The sequence below is a fragment of the Oreochromis niloticus genome, linkage group LG5, assembly GCF_001858045.2.
Source record: "Oreochromis niloticus isolate F11D_XX linkage group LG5, O_niloticus_UMD_NMBU, whole genome shotgun sequence".
Classification (NCBI taxonomy): domain Eukaryota; kingdom Metazoa; phylum Chordata; class Actinopteri; order Cichliformes; family Cichlidae; genus Oreochromis; species Oreochromis niloticus.
In genome coordinates this window covers 4,814,223-4,831,876 of record NC_031970.2, presented here as the reverse complement: position 1 = coordinate 4,831,876, position 17,654 = coordinate 4,814,223, and the positions used below count along the sequence as shown (strand labels likewise).

General features: G+C 39.2%; 1 protein-coding gene across 2 annotated transcripts; it reads right to left on the bottom strand.

The window, feature by feature from the left end:
* Window positions 1–7,657: 7,657 nt before the first annotated feature.
* On the bottom strand, window positions 7,658–17,294 carry LOC102080253 (uncharacterized). Of its 2 annotated transcripts, none has more exons than XM_025907009.1 (8): window positions 17,226–17,294; window positions 11,472–11,663; window positions 10,966–11,286; window positions 10,567–10,881; window positions 9,684–9,710; window positions 9,407–9,484; window positions 9,057–9,112; window positions 7,658–8,535 (listed from the first exon to the last, which is right to left on the bottom strand). In XM_025907009.1, the coding sequence occupies exons 1-8, from the start codon at window positions 17,263–17,265 to the stop codon at window positions 8,230–8,232; spliced, it is 1,335 nt and encodes a 444-aa protein (XP_025762794.1). In that variant the 5' UTR covers window positions 17,266–17,294; the 3' UTR covers window positions 7,658–8,229. The 2 variants fall into 2 exon arrangements, with proteins under 2 accessions (XP_025762794.1, XP_019214058.1); XM_019358513.2 differs by having other exon boundaries at window positions 11,044–11,286.
* Between the last annotated feature and the right edge of the window lie 360 nt (window positions 17,295–17,654).

Below are 17,654 nucleotides of genomic sequence, written 5' to 3'. Positions count from 1 at the left end.
ACATGAAATGTAAATATAAACAATGTCTTTCATGACCATTTAAAACATGCATTATTATAAATATTTCTGTAGCAAATCTCTGCCTCTGTGACACACACGTACATTCAGATTATGATTATATATGAATGTTAGACAGTTATGTTAGAAAAAGTGCTTTGAGTATTCAGAAAGAGTTGGTGCTATATAAGAACCAGAACATTTACCATTACCATTTAACTGCCCACTCCAGATACAGTCCCTCCCTGTGTCCACCTGCACAGTTCAGCAGGTTGACCATAAGCTGCTGACATTCCTGGGCCTCGAGCAAAGTATTCAGGCCAAACAACTTTTCCTTGAGCTTGGGTCTTACTCTAAGTTTTCCTTAAGTAGGTCCAACACACAGTCTCCTGCCAAACAACAATTCAAAGGAAGAAAGATTCAGTGGAGGCCCATTTACATTAATCCTGGTGAATGAACTTATAAATCGTGGACTTTAAAGTCTAATTTCGGTGCTCCACAAACCCATGAGTCTGGAGGTGGTACACACTAGTCCGAATAATTTATACAGCCCTTTAAAATGCCAGGTCAGATTTAAGTTAAGACTGATCACCAAGCAACTGAATGAGCGACAGGCCAATGAACACCAGAGGGAGGAGAGCAGGGAAGTTTTAGTTAAGGAGTTAACCAAAGTGTGTCAGGTTTTTGAGGTTTTTCTGCAGAGCACTGGAGCGTTATCAGGAGCAAGAAATCCTTCCATGGTGAGTATCGCTTTGTTTCCAGAGTAGAAGAAGTCGCGATCAAACTGCAGGCTGACAGCAGTTATTGGGCTCTATTAGCTGGCATTAGTGAAACTTTCTTTGGATGCAAGTGGATCTAACATTGTAGACTCAAATTCTTTGCCAATAAAATCTAATATTATTATTAATAAACTCTAATCTATTTAATTTAATTTATCTGAGGGGAAGTGTAATGTTTAGCATTAGCTGACATCATCTTCAGCAGCAGTTAACCAGCTGGCACATTATAAACTGCCTAGATTTGTTTGTAATTACATGTTAATCTGTGGATATTAATGAGTTCAACATTTTTTTTATATTAAATAACCTCAAAAATGACTAACTGGCAGAGCTGTCCTTATGTCTATTATTGCTCAAGCTCATTGAGTGCTGAGTGGAGTTTCTGCTCTGTTGGTCTGGATGGTTGAGAGACAGTTGGGTTGGTTGGAAATTTGCTGAATTTCAGATTGTAATATATATTTACAGGCAGAGGAGCCAGGTTTCAGTGCTCACTACCAGAGCAGCTTTGAAAGTTGATGCTAGCATAATGTGGTGAGGCAGCAACATCTGTGGGAATGCTGGGAGTGACACAAATTGAGTTTGCTGCATCTTCTGGCTGCTGGAGGCGCTCCTGTATCTCCTCGGACACACAGTCCTTCAACAAGAGAACGAAAAACAGAGTTGAAATAGTTGATTCATAATCCTAATAATAAATGCTATTCGGACAAATTGGACTTAAAACTGCAAATAAGGTAAAACATTTTTACCTAAAACTTTTACTACTGAATATCTAGCTCAACAACACATAATAACCATCACGTACATTATTGCTGTCACACAATTACATTTTGACAGAGATTAATGGACGTTCTCACGTTTGAAGATAAGGATTGAAACTCCCAGAAGCACCAGCACAGTTATACACTTCATTACAGTAATGACCAGCTCGAAGACACCTGCAAAATACACAAAAGGGTATAAAACTTTAGACACTGATGGAAAAATGTCTGTTCCAGCTGGTATCATGTTTCAAACTATGTGAAGATGAGTCTGAAATCACTTTAAGATTCTTAACAGGACTAAATATAGTTTTTAATTGTCTTCAGAGAGTTACTGATTCAAACTCAGCATTTACTTTTATAATATGTTCACATGTTGAAACATTAACTTCTATATTTTTTTAAATCTTCAATAGATTAAAAAAAATGTACACCTTTAAAAAATATAAAAATGTCAACATCTTTTCCGCAACCACTCGCCAAAACAGTCTTACTGAGTCTAGCTAATCTCAAAGCTACATAATTCAACTGTCTTACTGCATTTGCTCTAATTTCAGGCTACATTTTATAATGTTTAAAATTCAAAAACTCGATGCAATGGCTGGCACTGTTGCCTCACAGCAGGACTGGACCATCTTTCTGTGTGGACTTTGCATGCTCTCTTTTTGCATCTGCACCAGTTCTTTCTGTGCTAACCTGATGAGGTGGACTAAACAATGGACTGATCCCTGGTAGATGCCCAAGTGTTAATTAACAACACAGACATTAAAGTCATTGTGAACAATATCAGGGTTGACTGAACTTAATTTGATCAGATGTTCTGGAACTGAACACTCAGTTTTCTATGTGAGATTGAATCCGCTCAGTGTAGAGTAAGTTCATATTCACCTTGTTAAACATATTTTTTGCCAATACAGTGGTCCTTCGCTATAAAGCAGTTCACTTTTTGCGGCCTTGCTGTTTTGCAGATTTTTTTTTGCAATTTTTCATGGGTTGTTGTTGTTTTTTTGTTTTGTTTTTTTTACAACGCGTTGTGTTCTACGTCCTGATTGACTGCAGACCATTTTCATTCAGTCTCCTCCGTGCCGTGTCTCCTGTACAGTACAAAATGCGTTCAGCTTGTCAAATTTACATAATTCTTCCATCGCTAGCAGTGTGACTGAAGTACTGTGCTGTATGTTTGTAAGTTTTCTCCCCAACAAACACAACAATGTCGACAAAACGTTTCGCACCGTTTCGTCTGCTGAAAGCAGAGGAAGATGATAACTATCAGACAAAAAGTCTGACTTCTGGACATGCTAAAGGAACGTAGAAATTAGCGCATTTTTCAGACCATTAGGCGCACCGGATTATAAGGCACATTAAGCGAAACAAAACAGTCAGATAAGTCAAACTTTACTCAACTCATTCTTCTTGCTTCCTCTACGTCTGTACCATTGATTCATTAATGCTAAATTCTCTGGCAGCTGCTCTATTCCCATGTTCTGGACCTGAAAACAGGGTTTGATCTTTGGTTTCATTCAATAATACTGGACTTATTTTTCTACAAAGGTTGAACTTTGAGGGTGTTTAAACAAGAGAGAAACGTGTGAAAATGTTCATGCCTGTCTGAGAAAAGTGTATAAAGTGTGTCGTGAGGGGTTTTACAGCCTTAAAACATCTATATTAACCTCCTGAGAAAACAAAGAATTACATGATTTTTTTTTTTTTTTACCTGATTTTTGTTTCTGAGAAAAATGAGATCCACATACGAGGACATTCGCTTTAAATTTCGATAGAACATTGGCAGTCTGACGTCCTCGTAAGTGATTATCAGGCCCTTGTAGAGCAAAATGTAATATTTTGGTATAGACAACAAAAAATGTGATGTCCACATATGTGGACGCCAGGTCCCAGGAGGTTAATTGTAAAAAATAAAGTTGGCTACTTTGTGGATTTCACCTGTCCTGGGTTATTTTTAGAACGTAACACCCACGATAAATGAGGAACCGCTGTACAGCCCTTTAATGCTCAATCAAAGCAACATTTTTAGGAATCAAGCTGTAATTAATCTAAATTCAGCTCACGCTCCATACCATTCACTGGTGGTAATGTACCATGAGGCACATGTGTGACCTGCACTGTGGGTCCCAGTACTGGTGTGTAATTTGGGCCATATCTGGGCTCGAGTGGGGCAGTCTACATCTAGAGTGTTGGCATATGCCTTCCTAAATGCAGGCATGCCTAAACTAAGGAGAGATTATGGACATTTTAAATAAATGTACCAGACCACCTTGAACTTTGCAGCAACGGTATTTCATTGAAGGACTAAAATGTGCAGCCAGTCGTATAAGCTGCTGCATTTCATGGTGACATGGCCCAGTGTGGGCTTCTCTGACTACAGACTACCTCTGCTGGATGTATGTCTCCCCAAAATGCTGTCACACAGGACCCACGGGACCACGTTTGCTGACTTAGGGACTTCAAAGTGATCACTCCCTTTGTGGACAAACACAGATTCTTACCAGAGCTCACGTGAGGAACAGCAGCTGACTGTGTGAAAGTTGGTGATGCTGTTGATGGCTCTATAAAAAAAACAGTGAGAATTATAATTAACTGCATTTGTCCAATAGAAGATTAAGACATACGTCAGGTAGCAAAAGTAACACTGACCCATTATAGATATATTTTAGATAAATACACCAGTTGAATTTGGTGAAACCCTTAGAGCAACATTGTGGTCCACCCTCCATACCATTCACTGGTGGCAATGTACCATGAGGCACATGTCTGACCTGCACTGTGGGTCCCAGTACTGGCGTGAGATTTGGGGCATTTCTGGGCCCGAGTAGGGCAGTCTACACCTAGAGTGTTGGCATATGCTCTCCTAAATGTAGGCATGCCTAAACTTTTAAATAACTTGAGACTTCAGACTACCTCTGCTGGACATATGTCTCCCCAAAATGCTGTCACACAGGACTCACGGGACCATGTCTGCTGGCTTAGAGGCTTCAAAGTGATCACTCCCTTTGTGGACAAACACGGATTCTTACCAGAGCTCTCGTGAGGAACAGCAGCTGACTGTGTGCAAGTTGGTGATGCTGTTGATGGCTCTATAAACGAACAGTGAGAATTATATTTAACTGTATTTGTCAAACAAAAGATTAAGACATACATCAAATATGCGTCAGGTAGCAAAAGTAACACTGGTCCCTCACAGAAACACACCAGAATATTTTGACCCTTAGATCCTGAAAAAATGTTTCCTCGATTTTTTAATTGGTGTTATATATACTTAAATATATGATACATGATTAATAATAAACCCATAGCACCTTCAATCACCAGTTTTATTTGTCTGATTGAAGCTTTGTAGCTTCCATCATCTGATTCCACTCCACACCAGTAGACACCAGCGTCCTGTGAGGAAACATCCCTGATGGACACGTCAAAGCCTTTTTTGGTGTTTGTGAGTCTGAATTTCCCGTTCTGACCTTTTGTTGACAAAATATCCTTACAGGTGAAATCCTCCCCTCTGCAGAAAAACTTGACCCAGCACTTGAAATCGTCTCCTGGATAATCACAGGTGATTTTAGCTGCTCTGTTCACAGGTTGAGTAGATGGTCGCCGGCAGTTTCCTGTATTAAAAAAAAGACAGAAAACCCCAAACAAGGACAATAAAGTATTTAAATGTGCTTCATTATATCACAATATGTAACTTGTACTTTGTCGCACACTACTTTAACATTTTTAACTTCCTCGTGTGCAGACAAAGGTGTGAAACAGATGAGCAAACTGTGAAATTTCCTTTCAAAAGTCTGAGATGTAAAGTAACTTCTAAGATTAAAAAACAAACAAAGTAATGTAAACGTGTTTAACCTGTAATCTGTAATAAATCTTTACATTTCCAAACTATGATTTACGTTGTGTGATAGAAACAAACTATATAATGCCAAAATACAGGTGAGGAAATCTGTTTTTAGTTATTAATTTCTTGTGTTGTACTAATAACATCAACAACAATAATAATCACATTTCTTACCAGATTCCAATTCCTTTATGACAGGAGATCTGTTTGAGCTTTGATCAAATTCACATCTGTACGTCCCAAAGTCTGCTTGTTTAAGATCTCTGATGCCCACCTTGAGAGTTTTATGTTTTGTATCATGGTACAGAGAAAATCTGCCTTTATCTTCCCAAACATCCTTCAGAGAGCTTCGTAAGCTTGTTCTATTGGGTATAACTACATTGATGTGGTCATATTTTTTATTTGCTTCAGGATATTTGCAGGTGAATTGAACCCATCCTTGTATGCATGCCATCAAAACAGCTTCATCATCACCATCGACAGCACAACCTGCAGATCAAAGAGAAATGTTAGTATGTGGTGATGTCCTCTTATTGAATTTTCTGTGTTTAGTTGGTTGTAGGACCCCTTCTCATACAGTTAACACTATAGATAATCAGACATCTGTGTCATACATATGTATATGTAGTGTTGCTTAGTGTGAGATATCTGTAATTATGTGTCAGTAATGTTTTTACCTGTCGTCAGTGGGAGGATGAGTAGTAGCAGTAAGTTCATTATGTTGATTTCAGATCTGCAGTTAGTTTCCTTTTGTCACGTTGGCTCTTCTGTTCGTCGCTTAAATTTCTGCCACATAATACCTAAAGTTTCCTCACACTAGCTTTTCTTTTTAATGTTATTTTGTCATAGGTTACGATATTTTCATTGGCAGTAAACATGAGGTAAGTGTTGCGTGGGACAAAGGAAATGATCAGACAGCACGACAGAAATAGCTTCATATTTTTAGTTTTAACTGCACCATCACGTCAAAATTAGGCTATAAAGAATATTTGACAAAAGCAAAGCAATGTTTAGCTGTTAGTGACCACATGATGTCGAATGAAACTGATTCCCAAAAAAACACTGACCACTGTTTGAACTGGAGATGAAGGAAAATATTTAAGTCTCTTAAACCTTGACTGAAAACACGGCGAAGACAACATGTTGAATGATGGAAAAGTGGCATGTTTCCCACTGCATTTCTTCACAACATAATTTAGTTTGCTGAACTCTAAAATCTTTTTAGAATATTTATAGTAGTAATGTAAATGTGAATCACTAACCAAACCTATTTAACTAAATCTTCAATTTCACGTCACAAAATCTGTCGTATAAGGTTTTCATCCCGCAATCCAGATGTTTAATGCAGAGTTTCATCTGTAAATTGCTGTAATCTGTAAACTTTGTAAGCTAAAATGAGCCTGCATCATTTCTGCAGAAGCAGAGCAGGAACTGTTCTAACCCTGAGAGACGTTGGTGCAGCAAAAATAACGATGAGTTAACTTCCAACTAAAAACCTGTGGGATCAAGAAGTGGCACAAATAAACTGCTGCACGACCACAGACATGCAGAAAAACACTTATCTTGAAAGCAGGAAGTGATGCTAACTGCATCACTTTGATACACAGACCTGTTAACTTGTCACTGACAGTAAGATAAGAGTCGAAGAATGGCCTGGTAAAGGTTAAATGAGTGGTTGAGTCTACAGCACAAAGCAGACTGATCAGTTCTTAGTTTAGATAAGTTCTGGTTATTAGTTTCTATTTTTTATTCCCTGATCGATTACTGATAGATGAATTGATAAAGGAATCTATGACCATTTCTTTCTTCCACACAATGTGTTATTTACAGTCTGTTTCCACCAAATATGATATAATTTGCAGATTTCATTTAAACCTTTTGTTTTGTCCCCAAGACAGAGGCCAGAGGAGGGTGTGGGGAGCAACAAAAATAGAGCTGGGAGAGAAAGAAATAAACAAAATAATACAGAAACATTTAAATTATAAACTTTATTCTTTTCAACACAAAGAGACAGCAGTGCTGTTGTATCAATATCAAAACAAAAAGAAAAAAAACATGACACAATTCACCAGGAAAGGAGGACATTCTGCTATTACTAAATAAAAAAGCAAATATAATAACCTTGTGTTATCTTAAGTCAAAAGCCAAGTCAAAAACATAGATAAGAAATATCTTATACATATAATTATAGTATTTTTATATATAAATGCACCAATCCAGTGCTTAATTACAAAAGAACATCGAGGCAGCACCTACAAGTACAATTCCAACCTATTATATGACACACACACACACACACACACACACACACACACACACACACACACACACAAACAAAAAAAAGAGAGAAAAAAATCCCAAAACATATTAAGAGGACCACAACAGTAGTCCGATTGCCCGACCTGCCAACTCAACTCGAGTGTGAGCGATCATTAGCAGTTCATTTTTCCTTATAGATTCAAGCTGCTCTTCATATTCTTGGCCACCAGATGCCACCAAAGAGCACTGTGTTGAAAAACTGGGTAACAAACATTTTTTCAAAACAAGCTTAATTTGGCCATCACTAGATTTCAACACTGCTCCCACAAACAACTCCAAAAGACATTACCTTCTTTTGCTCAACCTCGGTTTCATACACTAGAAAACAACACCTGGACTGTATAACGTCTGGGTTAATGGCTGAGTGGGTCCAGGTGCCTACTGGGGAAAAGAGTGGCAGCTGGGCCCTGGAGAGAAGAAAGAGAGAGAAAGCAGCACCACACACCTACACCTGCCCAGCTCCACAGAATATAACACTCTTTAAAAACCACATTCTCACTACAACAAATTCTGACAGCTGATCTTATTTTCATTTTGGCTCATTGATTACTGAGTTGAGATTCTCCTCTGCTGGTCTGGATGGTTGAGTGATTGTCGGGTTTGTTGGACATTTGCTTAATGTCAAAGTAGAATATTTACAGGCAGAGGAGATGCGTTTCATCGCCTCACCACCAGCTTTGTCAGAGCAGCTTTGAAAGTTGATGCTATTGTAATGTGGTGAGGCAGCTACATCTGTGGGAATGCTAGCAGTGACATAAATTGAGGTCAGTGCATTTTCTGGCTGGTCTGGTTGCTGGGGGCGCTCCTGTATCTCCTCATACGTACAGTCCTTCAACTACAAAATAAAAAAATGTAGTTTAAAAACTTCATATAAAATCCTAAGGATAAACAGTACTTATATAGAATGTCCTCAAAACTGTTAATAAAGTTAATTTCAAATTTAATACTGAGTAACTGCACATAAAACTTTTGGATGTTTATTCATCTGTATGACGACTTATTGCTGTCATGTTTTGTGAGAAATACCACCCTACAATCATTTTCAAAATGATTAAAAAAACATTGCGGCAGGTTATGTTGCAATGTGCTGATTAGTTGTAATCATTAGTTGCCAGTAAAATATATTTTAAAGGAATGTATATTTTCTTTCATTATTGCCGTAATGTGAAATATATTTCATTCTTTATAACAGACGTCTGCCTGAAAACCTTTTATGAGCCAACATCTGTGTGTCTGCAGTTCAGTTTTTGAAGTCCAGCTGGTTTTAAGTGGGGAGACATTTCAACTATGTTTCCTGGATTGTCACCAGTTATACATGAAAATAAATAAATAAACAAATTAAAATTCCACACTAACCTCTTTGGCATGTTGCAATGCTGCATTAGCTCCTCTGTTTTTTGAAAAGGAGATTCCTGGCAGAAACGAAGCCGAAAATCAAGAAATAAGCAAAATTATCTGTTAAAGATTTGCATTTTTTCTAGTTTGATTTTTTTTTAATGTCTGATATGATGAGAACCCAGCAAAGATTATATCTTTCATAACTTTAAAAAATCTATGTCAGCTAATGTCATGCATCATGTATACTGCAGATTGTTAGATATCATTTGTACAAAAGTACAGGGATGTGTTTTTTCTTTTTTTGGATAAAAGCAGCAAACATGTTTGTGTGACTGATGATGTACAAAGGATTTAGTGAAAGTTCTTACGTTTGTAGACAAGGATGAAAACGACCAGAAACACCAACCCAGTTATTATGATTAGAACAATTCCAACGTCAGAAATGCCTGCAGCGTAAACCAAACAACAATTTTCCAGCATTATTCATCATCCCAGCATTGACATCCCAAACTGTCTTTGTTGGAAAATGTGAAAGGAGCAGTTTTTAAGAAATTAAAATAATAAAAAATGTTATATGAACATCCACAAACTTTCCCAGTTCTCATAAGCTGCAGAGGTTTTAGGATACCACATGTACTCTCTCACCATGACTCTCAGCAGATGCAGTGGGTCCTGTAGTTGAAAAAACAGCAGACGTAAATGATTGGTAGTAACCGAAGGAAACAAATGTGCATTCAGACTGTACTCTGAGGCATTAAATTAACAGAGTTTAATTAAATGATAAAATAATATCATCAACTTGGAAAAAAAACATATTTATAATTTTTAGACACCAGCTTAGAAGTTACCATCTCGTTTTCCTCTCCACTTTTTAAAGTGGCATTACAAAATATAATGTTAGTAAAGTGAAGTGAAGTTAGTAAGTAAAAGTCTTGTGTTCGATGGGGTTCGATGGGGTCCTGGGTTCGATCCCAGTCTACTCCAGTCTGCATGCCAAATATCCTTGTGCAAGATACTAACTGCAGGTTGCTCTCTGATGCATCCATCAGAGTGTGAATGTGTAAGAATGTTAGTTAGGTAGCACTGAAAACCTAGAAAAGTGCTTGTGTGAATGGGTGTGATTTGTTGAATGAACAAGTTGTATAAAGCGCTTTGAGTGCTCAGAGTAGGAAAGCGCAATATAAGAACCAGTCCATTTACCATTTATTAACCTAATGTGGTAATACCTCATAATCAGAAAATACACATTTTTAGTGCCGAGTATGAGCACATCCTCTTTTCTTAAAGCTCGTTCTGTGTCAAACCTTTTTGGCATGTTTGTTTCTTTTAAAGTCATTTTCTTGCTAACAGTTACGCTTAAAAGTCTTTATTTTTTAATATTGTTATTTTTAAAATGATTTTATTAAAACTGCAAAAAATAAAATATTATAAATAATGAATTAAAAGTATAATATATGTGCAAAATTAGCCTGCTTTAATATGCTGTGCATTATGACCCAGGGTCAGATAATAAAGTAGCACGGCTCACCTACAGTCAGGGACAATCTGTTGAAGAACCTGTTACTCTGGTGTTCATTGGTGCTTTCTGCTCCACACCAGTATGTCCCACTGTCGTCCGCTGTCACTTCTCTCACTGTTATGATGATATTTTTCTTTTCTTTATTGTCATTCATCCAAAACCTCTTGTTCTTATCGGGATCTCTGGTGCTTACTAAAGGTTTACATATAGATGGATCTTCTCCCTTACAGATAAATTTTGTACAATTTGAGACAGCCTGGTTATATTTACACCAGTATGTGAAGTTCTCTCCAACAGCTGGTGATCTTGTGAAGCTCTTAATATCTGTGGAAAACAGAGAAAAAAAAACGTTAGTAGTGCCTAAATATAACATGTAAACCTTTAAAGTGGAAAACACAAGTTATTTACTTTTAATGCTTAGTTTTATTTTTGTGAGTGCAGCATGATGAATCCCCACAGGTGATCTTACTCCGCACCAGTAATTACCATCATCCTGAGAGGACACATTACTGATGGACATATTGAAGCCATGGCTGATGTTTGAGAGAGTGAATGTCCTGTTTGACTTTGGATAAGATTTTGTTGATAAATTGTCCTCGCAGGTGAAACTTTTCCCTTTGCAGAAAAACTTGGTCCACGACTTGTATTTGTCTTCTGGATAATCACATCTGATGGTGGTTTTAGCTGTCCTGTATGCAATTTGATGAAATGCTTTTGGGCATTGTTTTGCTGGAAAAAAAAAAGTATTACTCACAAATGTCTTTTTCTCTGGAAAGGAAAGGCTGACATAATCATTTATTTAGATACAGTAATCCAAACTATGAATGTGTTGGCCAGTGTGTTTTGTTGCTGTTATTTGTTCAGTGAATTAAAATCAGCCACAGCATATATGAATGTGAATAAGAACTTCTTACCAATTTTAAATTCTAATTCCTCGCTGTCAGCTGATGAATTCTTCATCTGATGATGCTTAATGAGCACTCTGAGAGTTTTTTTCTCAGCTGTTAAAGCCTTAGTCATTTGACATTTTCTAATTGTGTTTTGGTTGCAGGTGAATTCAACCCATCCTTTTGTGCAAATCTTCTCTTCTGACAGCAGCTCACAACCTAAAGCAAACATTCACATGATAAACGTCACTTAAATAAAATCCCAGAGGGGTGTCCAAAGATGGTATTTAGAGAAGGTTCCTTTTAAAATGTATTCCACTACAGATTAAAGATTACATGCCTCAAAATGTATTTTGCAACGTATTCTGTTACTCAATGAGAGTAACGTACTCTGAATACTTTGGATTACTAATATATTATCATGCTTTTTACAACTACATGAATGTACTATTGCTGTGTGATTTATTACTATTACTGAAGGTTACTTGCCATTTAAATATTTATTTAAAATGAGTAACAGTAGGGTGGACATTAGGTAAGGCTGCACTTTTCGCAGCAATCTCATAGAAAACTATTCCTGTATCAGTGATGTTTTCTTTTACTCTGCTTTCATAACTGCACATGATTATTTGCAGCTAGCAGGTTGTTAATGCAGCCTTCATTAATAGTAATAAATCACACAGCAATAGTACATCAAAGATACTTTAGTGGCACATAACCCAGGTAACTACCACAACTAAAACAAGTTAGTTGCATTAGGCTAACGTTAGTTTTTTAAAAAGAACTTACTTCTAGCTGAGAGCAGCTTGTTTGCTGGCAGGTCAGATTCACTTTAAATGTGAAATGGTGTCGGAATTTACAGCTCCGAACCGTAGTAAAGAGACCTCTGTCTAATGTGTACACAAGTGTGACAGTGTGACACAAGTAAGTGAGTGTTGGGCCGGAACGTTAGGCTGTATGTTGTTGTTGTCACATGACTTGCTAATAAACCTTACTACTCCGTTGAATAGGAAAGAGGTATTCCGTTAAAGAAGGAACTTTAAGATCTTCAGCGCAGAGGGATCATCACACCAGTAGAATGCAGCACAGACTGGATCGGTGGGATGGCTGTGGTCCAAAAGCAGACTGGGGACTTAACGTGTGCATTGATCCAAAACCCTTAAACATAGCCCTACAACACAACCACTTTCCCTTGCCCACCATTGAGGACATTTTGTCTGATCTGTCAAAGGCTAAAGTGTTCACTGTCTGCGACATGAAGAGTGAATTCTGGCACGTGAAATTGGAGGAGTCAAGCTACGTCACAACATTTTCGACTCCTTTTGGACGCTACAGATGGCTGAGGATGCCGATGGGGATAAGTCCAGCTCCGGAAATGTTCCAGAGAAAGCTCACACAAGCTTTGGATGGACTGGCAGGGATCTACATCATTGCAGATGATGTGCTGATCACGGGTCAGGGGGACACAGATGCTGAAGCAGTACATGACCATGACGAGAAGCTGAGACAGTTTTTGACTCATTGCAGGCAGAAAAACATTAAGTTGAACGCAGAAAAGTTTAAACTTAAACAGAAGGAGACTACGTACATTGGACATCAGCTGACATGCAACAGTCTGAAAATAGACCCAGAGAAAGTTAGGGCTATAGAGCCAATGTCCAGACCTACAGACATGAAGGCAGTACAGAGACTGTCAGGTATGGTGAACTACTTAGCAAAGTTTTGCCCACATCTGTCAGATCACTGTGACTTACTGAGACAACTGCCACACAAAGACAGTGAGTGGAACTGGACGACTCGACATGAGGACGCATTCCAGAGACGGAAAGAGAGCATAGCAGAGGCTCCAGTCCTGAGATACTACTGCCCAGAGGCAGTAGTATCTGGGCTGACTGTACAATGTGACACTTCGGACAAAGGGTTAGGTGCAGCACTCGTGCAGAAGTGTAAGCCTGTGGCTTTTGCGAGTAGAGCACTTACACGTACAGAGCGAGTTTATGCCCAGATCGAAAAAGAGCTTTTAGCTGTAGTTTTCTGTATGGAGAAGTTTCATCAGTACACATATGGTTGTAAAGTGGTAGTACACAGTGATCACAAACTCTTAGAGACCATTGTAAGAAAACCGCTGTTGAGTGCGCCCAAACGGTTGCAAAGAATGCTTATGCGCATTCAGAAATTTCAGATTCAGATAATGGTTCACAGTATACGTCTGGTGAGTTTGAGAGATTTAGTCGACTGTGGGACTTCCAGCACAAAACATCTTCCTCAGAGAAATGGGAAAGCTGCATCGGCAGTGAAGACAGCAAAGAGGCTGCTGCTCAAGGCAAAAATGGCAGAGCATGACCCGTATCTTGCAATTCTTGACCATCGCAACACACCATCACAAGGCCCGGGAACCAGCCCAGCTCAGAGGCTTCTCAGCAGAAGGACACAGACCCTTTTGCCAACCAGGATGAACCTGCTGAGGCCGAAAGTCATTCCAGCCCTGCAGGAGTTTGAGATGAAACTGAAGCACCAAAAAGTGTGCTATGACCGATCTGCAAGAGACATGAACTCTTTGAAGCTAGGGGACAGTGTCAGAGTTCAGCATTTTGACCGCCATTCCACTTGGAGCAGGGGAGTGGACTATTGACCTGAGGTCCTATGAGGTGCAGTTGGACTCTGGGAAGGTCCTGAGGGGGAATGAGGAGGCATCTGAGGCGTGCAGGCATAATAGATTAAGAAAATGCCATGACAGACAATGGGGCGCTGAGCCGCTCAGTGGCAGCTCAGTTGGACACTCGTGAGCAGCAGATCAAGACTGACGAGGTTTCAGGGGGTGTCAGGACAAGACCAGGCTGCAGAGTGCGTCCATCACTTTGGTACAAGGTGTCATGATCCTGGGCCATGTTGGCCCAGCTTTCTTAGTTTTCGTGTGTTTTGTATTTTGTTCTTTATTCATGCCTTGGTTCCTAGGTGGTTCTGTTAAGATGTTCCCTATTTGATTTCCCCATGTGACTTTACCCCCTGTGTGCCCATCTGTGTATCGGTGAGTCCTCGTCTCCCCTCCTTGTGTTTTATTCCATGTTTTCCCAGCCCATTATGTCTGTGCTCTCCCCGTACTCTCTCTCTCTCCTCCTGTCTGCACCTCTGTGTACTTCCTGTTTTACTTTGACAGTCTCCCGTCAGTGTTGTGTTTACTCCTGCCGTGTCTCATTATGATTATCAGTGTCACCTGTGTTCCCCGTGTGCTCCTACTTCCCTCGTTAACCCTCTGTATTTATGTCCACGTCGCCCTCAGTTCAGTGTCGCGTTCTCCCTCATTCATGGCCGTGTGTTTCTCCGTGTAACACGTTATAGTTTCCAGTTTAGTTTGTATGGTTTTTCTCTCCAGCAATAAAGCTGTGTTTTGAGTTCATTCCTGCCTCCGTGAGCTTGCGTTTGGGTCCAATTCCTGCCTGCCACACAGCTGAATCATGACACAAGGACTGTGTTACATAACGAGGACTTGGCAGCCTGTATTGTCTGAAGGGAAGAGTTGTGTATTCTATGGAAATGAATGTTCACTATAGTTTGCAGAACTGTACCTGTTTTAATAGTGGAATGCTTTTGTATTCTTTGAGTATTTCATATTGTTTTCTCCCTCAGTAAGAAGAAGAAAAAACAAAAACAAAGGACTTTCGTTTTTTCAAAAAAGAAAGAAGGGATATGATAATGTGAATTATTGTCTACAGGATGAGTTGTGTTCCACAGTAGGTTGTGTTGCTACACGGATGTTTTAGAGCGTGACACAAGTAAGTGAGTGTTGGGCCGGAACGTTAGGCTGTATGTTGTTGTTGTTGTTGTATATGACAGAGAGTAAATCTGAGTCACATGACTTGTTAATAAACCTTACTACCCTGTTGGGGTATTCTGTAGTCTGTCGTGCATGAGACCAGAATATAACACCGTGTTCCATATTGTTTCAGAGGAAATCACAAACACAGTGTACAACAAGTCTTAACAGCTTACTTACAGCTGGGCTCGTACATGTATTCTGTTACTCCCTAACACTGCTCTCACAGCACTCTTTTCTGCACAATGGACTGGTACAGCGGCCGCATGTCTGCAGCCACAGTACCAATCCATCCGTCAACCTCCCGCTTCCCTCTGAACAAGACCCTGTGACTGCACAAGTGGAAACCTTCCGCCACCTGGCTATGCCTCGAAATTCTGTCTACAAAAATTAAGAATACAATCAATGACAAAGAGCAGCGTTCAAAACCCACCAGGAAATAGTCCAAATTATTGCCGGCAATGCAAACCAGGCTCTTGCAGCAGTTGTATAAGAACCAAATAGCTTGCAACAACAGACCAGATACCCCATAACAGTGGACCACGTCCCACAGAATACTTTGAGCGACAAGGTCGAATGCCTTGTCTCTGATCTATTGTTATGCACAGATGACAGCCTGGACCCGTTCCCCGACCTGGATGCACAGAGAACAAACCCTCTCATTCAAAAGCCCCGACATATAGGCAAGGAAGCCGAGGGGACACCAGGCTACCCACCCCAGCCCGCCGCCTCTCAACAAGGACACTGGTTCCAAACTCAAACCGTGTGTAGAGGTGAGCCTGATTATATCTGGCTGGTACCTCTCAACCTCACATACTGACTCAGGATCCTTCCCCACCAGAGAGCTGATGTTTCATGTCCACACCGCCAGCCTCGGTTGCCAGGGATCAGTCCGTCAGGGTCTCTGCCCTTGGCTGCCACAACACACAATGCACCCTACCCCCACAGCGCTTCCTGTGGGTGGGGGGCCTACAGGGGGGTATAGAGACCTTTTTGTTTTTTCTTTTTTTTTAAAATTACATTTGTAATCTGTGACAGTTGGCTTGTTACATCATGAGCTTATTATAGTTTTCCTTTTTCTTGTCACTTTCCATTTTACTTTGCCTTTTGCTTTTTTGTGTCATTTTGCCTTTACTGCTTGTGTTCTTCTGTTCCTGTTTAATGCCATTGAGCTCATGTTCCTGTTCTATTGTCTTGGAGTGATGTTGTTGTTAAAACACATTGTTCATTAAAATTGTTTTTATTCACTCTCTGCCTTTCAAAATCTGTGGTTTCCTCTTACATCTGCTCAGGGGCGTTTCCTAAACCTGCACACAAACCCTCTGACGTAAACACACACACAAAACTTTACACTTTACACAATGAGCGCCCATTTCATAGGACATTACACACTACAATTAAAATCTTGGCAAAGAGGAATTTCATAAAAATAACAAAGTGAAAGTAAGTATTACAATCTTCTAATTCTTCTAAATGAGGTTAAAAAAAAGCTGTAAAACAGCTAAAAAATGAACTCAAACTATTTGCTTCTGTAATCCTCTGTCTCCCACATTGTTTCACCCATGGCTGGCATCAACTTTGAATTCAGCCTGGCTTGGTTTTGCACTCTAAACTGGCTTAAAGCAATAGTAATAGCAACAGCATCATCAGAAGTAAATGTCAACATTTTTATTACTGTACAAGTATTTTAGTGAGTGATAATGTCATTAGTTTTACTAGAGGATTAAACGAGGTCTGCAAATCATATTTAACTCTGTGAAAACTTGTTATTTTTGCAAAAAGATGAACTGTTTCAAAGGAAATTGTTATAAGTTATGAAGACAGTACATAAGCAGAAAATAAAAAGCTCAAATTCAAACTGTGAAAAGTCCTACTATATACGATTTAATATCATAATAAGAACATATAATGTAATATACAGTACAGCACTCATTATTAGATAATATCAGGGTTAATAATCTTTTTACCTGTCATTAGTGAGAGGATGAGCAGTAGAAGTAACTTCATTATGTTTGTTTTGTTCTTTAAAATCTTTATGACTAAAGTATTCAAATGCAGTTAGTTCCCATTCGCTTGTTGGCTGTTGGGTTGCTCTCCAGTGTCTATTCTTAACTTCATGTTTTATGGTGCCTACATTTTCTTGCTGCACCTTCCTGTTTGTACTTCCCATTTTGAAATTGTTTTTAATGCCCCCTTTCAACATTACACACTGCCATCTTCTCATTTTTAGTAAAGAGGAAGTTACTGGGCTGTGTAAGTTTGAGAAAGATGGACAGCTTGTTAAGGTGCCTGGGTCGTCATCCCAGTGTTTTGTGTTTTTGGTTCTTTGATTTTGTTCATTTCATTATATTCTAGCTTTGTCTTATGGGTTATAGGATTATTCTTTTTTTTTCCTG

Excerpts from the sequence above, each read along its gene's own strand:
- LOC102080253 (XM_025907009.1), bottom strand. The coding sequence starts at position 17,265 with ATGAAGTTACTTCTACTGCTCATCCTCTCACTAATGACAG. Across the intron at positions 9,485-9,683 it reads TGCATCTGCTGAGAGTCATG|GCATTTCTGACGTTGGAATT; the intron begins GTGAGAGAGTAC and ends TTTACGCTGCAG. Across the intron at positions 8,536-9,056 it reads CATTGCAACATGCCAAAGAG|TTGAAGGACTGTACGTATGA; the intron begins GTTAGTGTGGAA and ends TTTATTTTGTAG.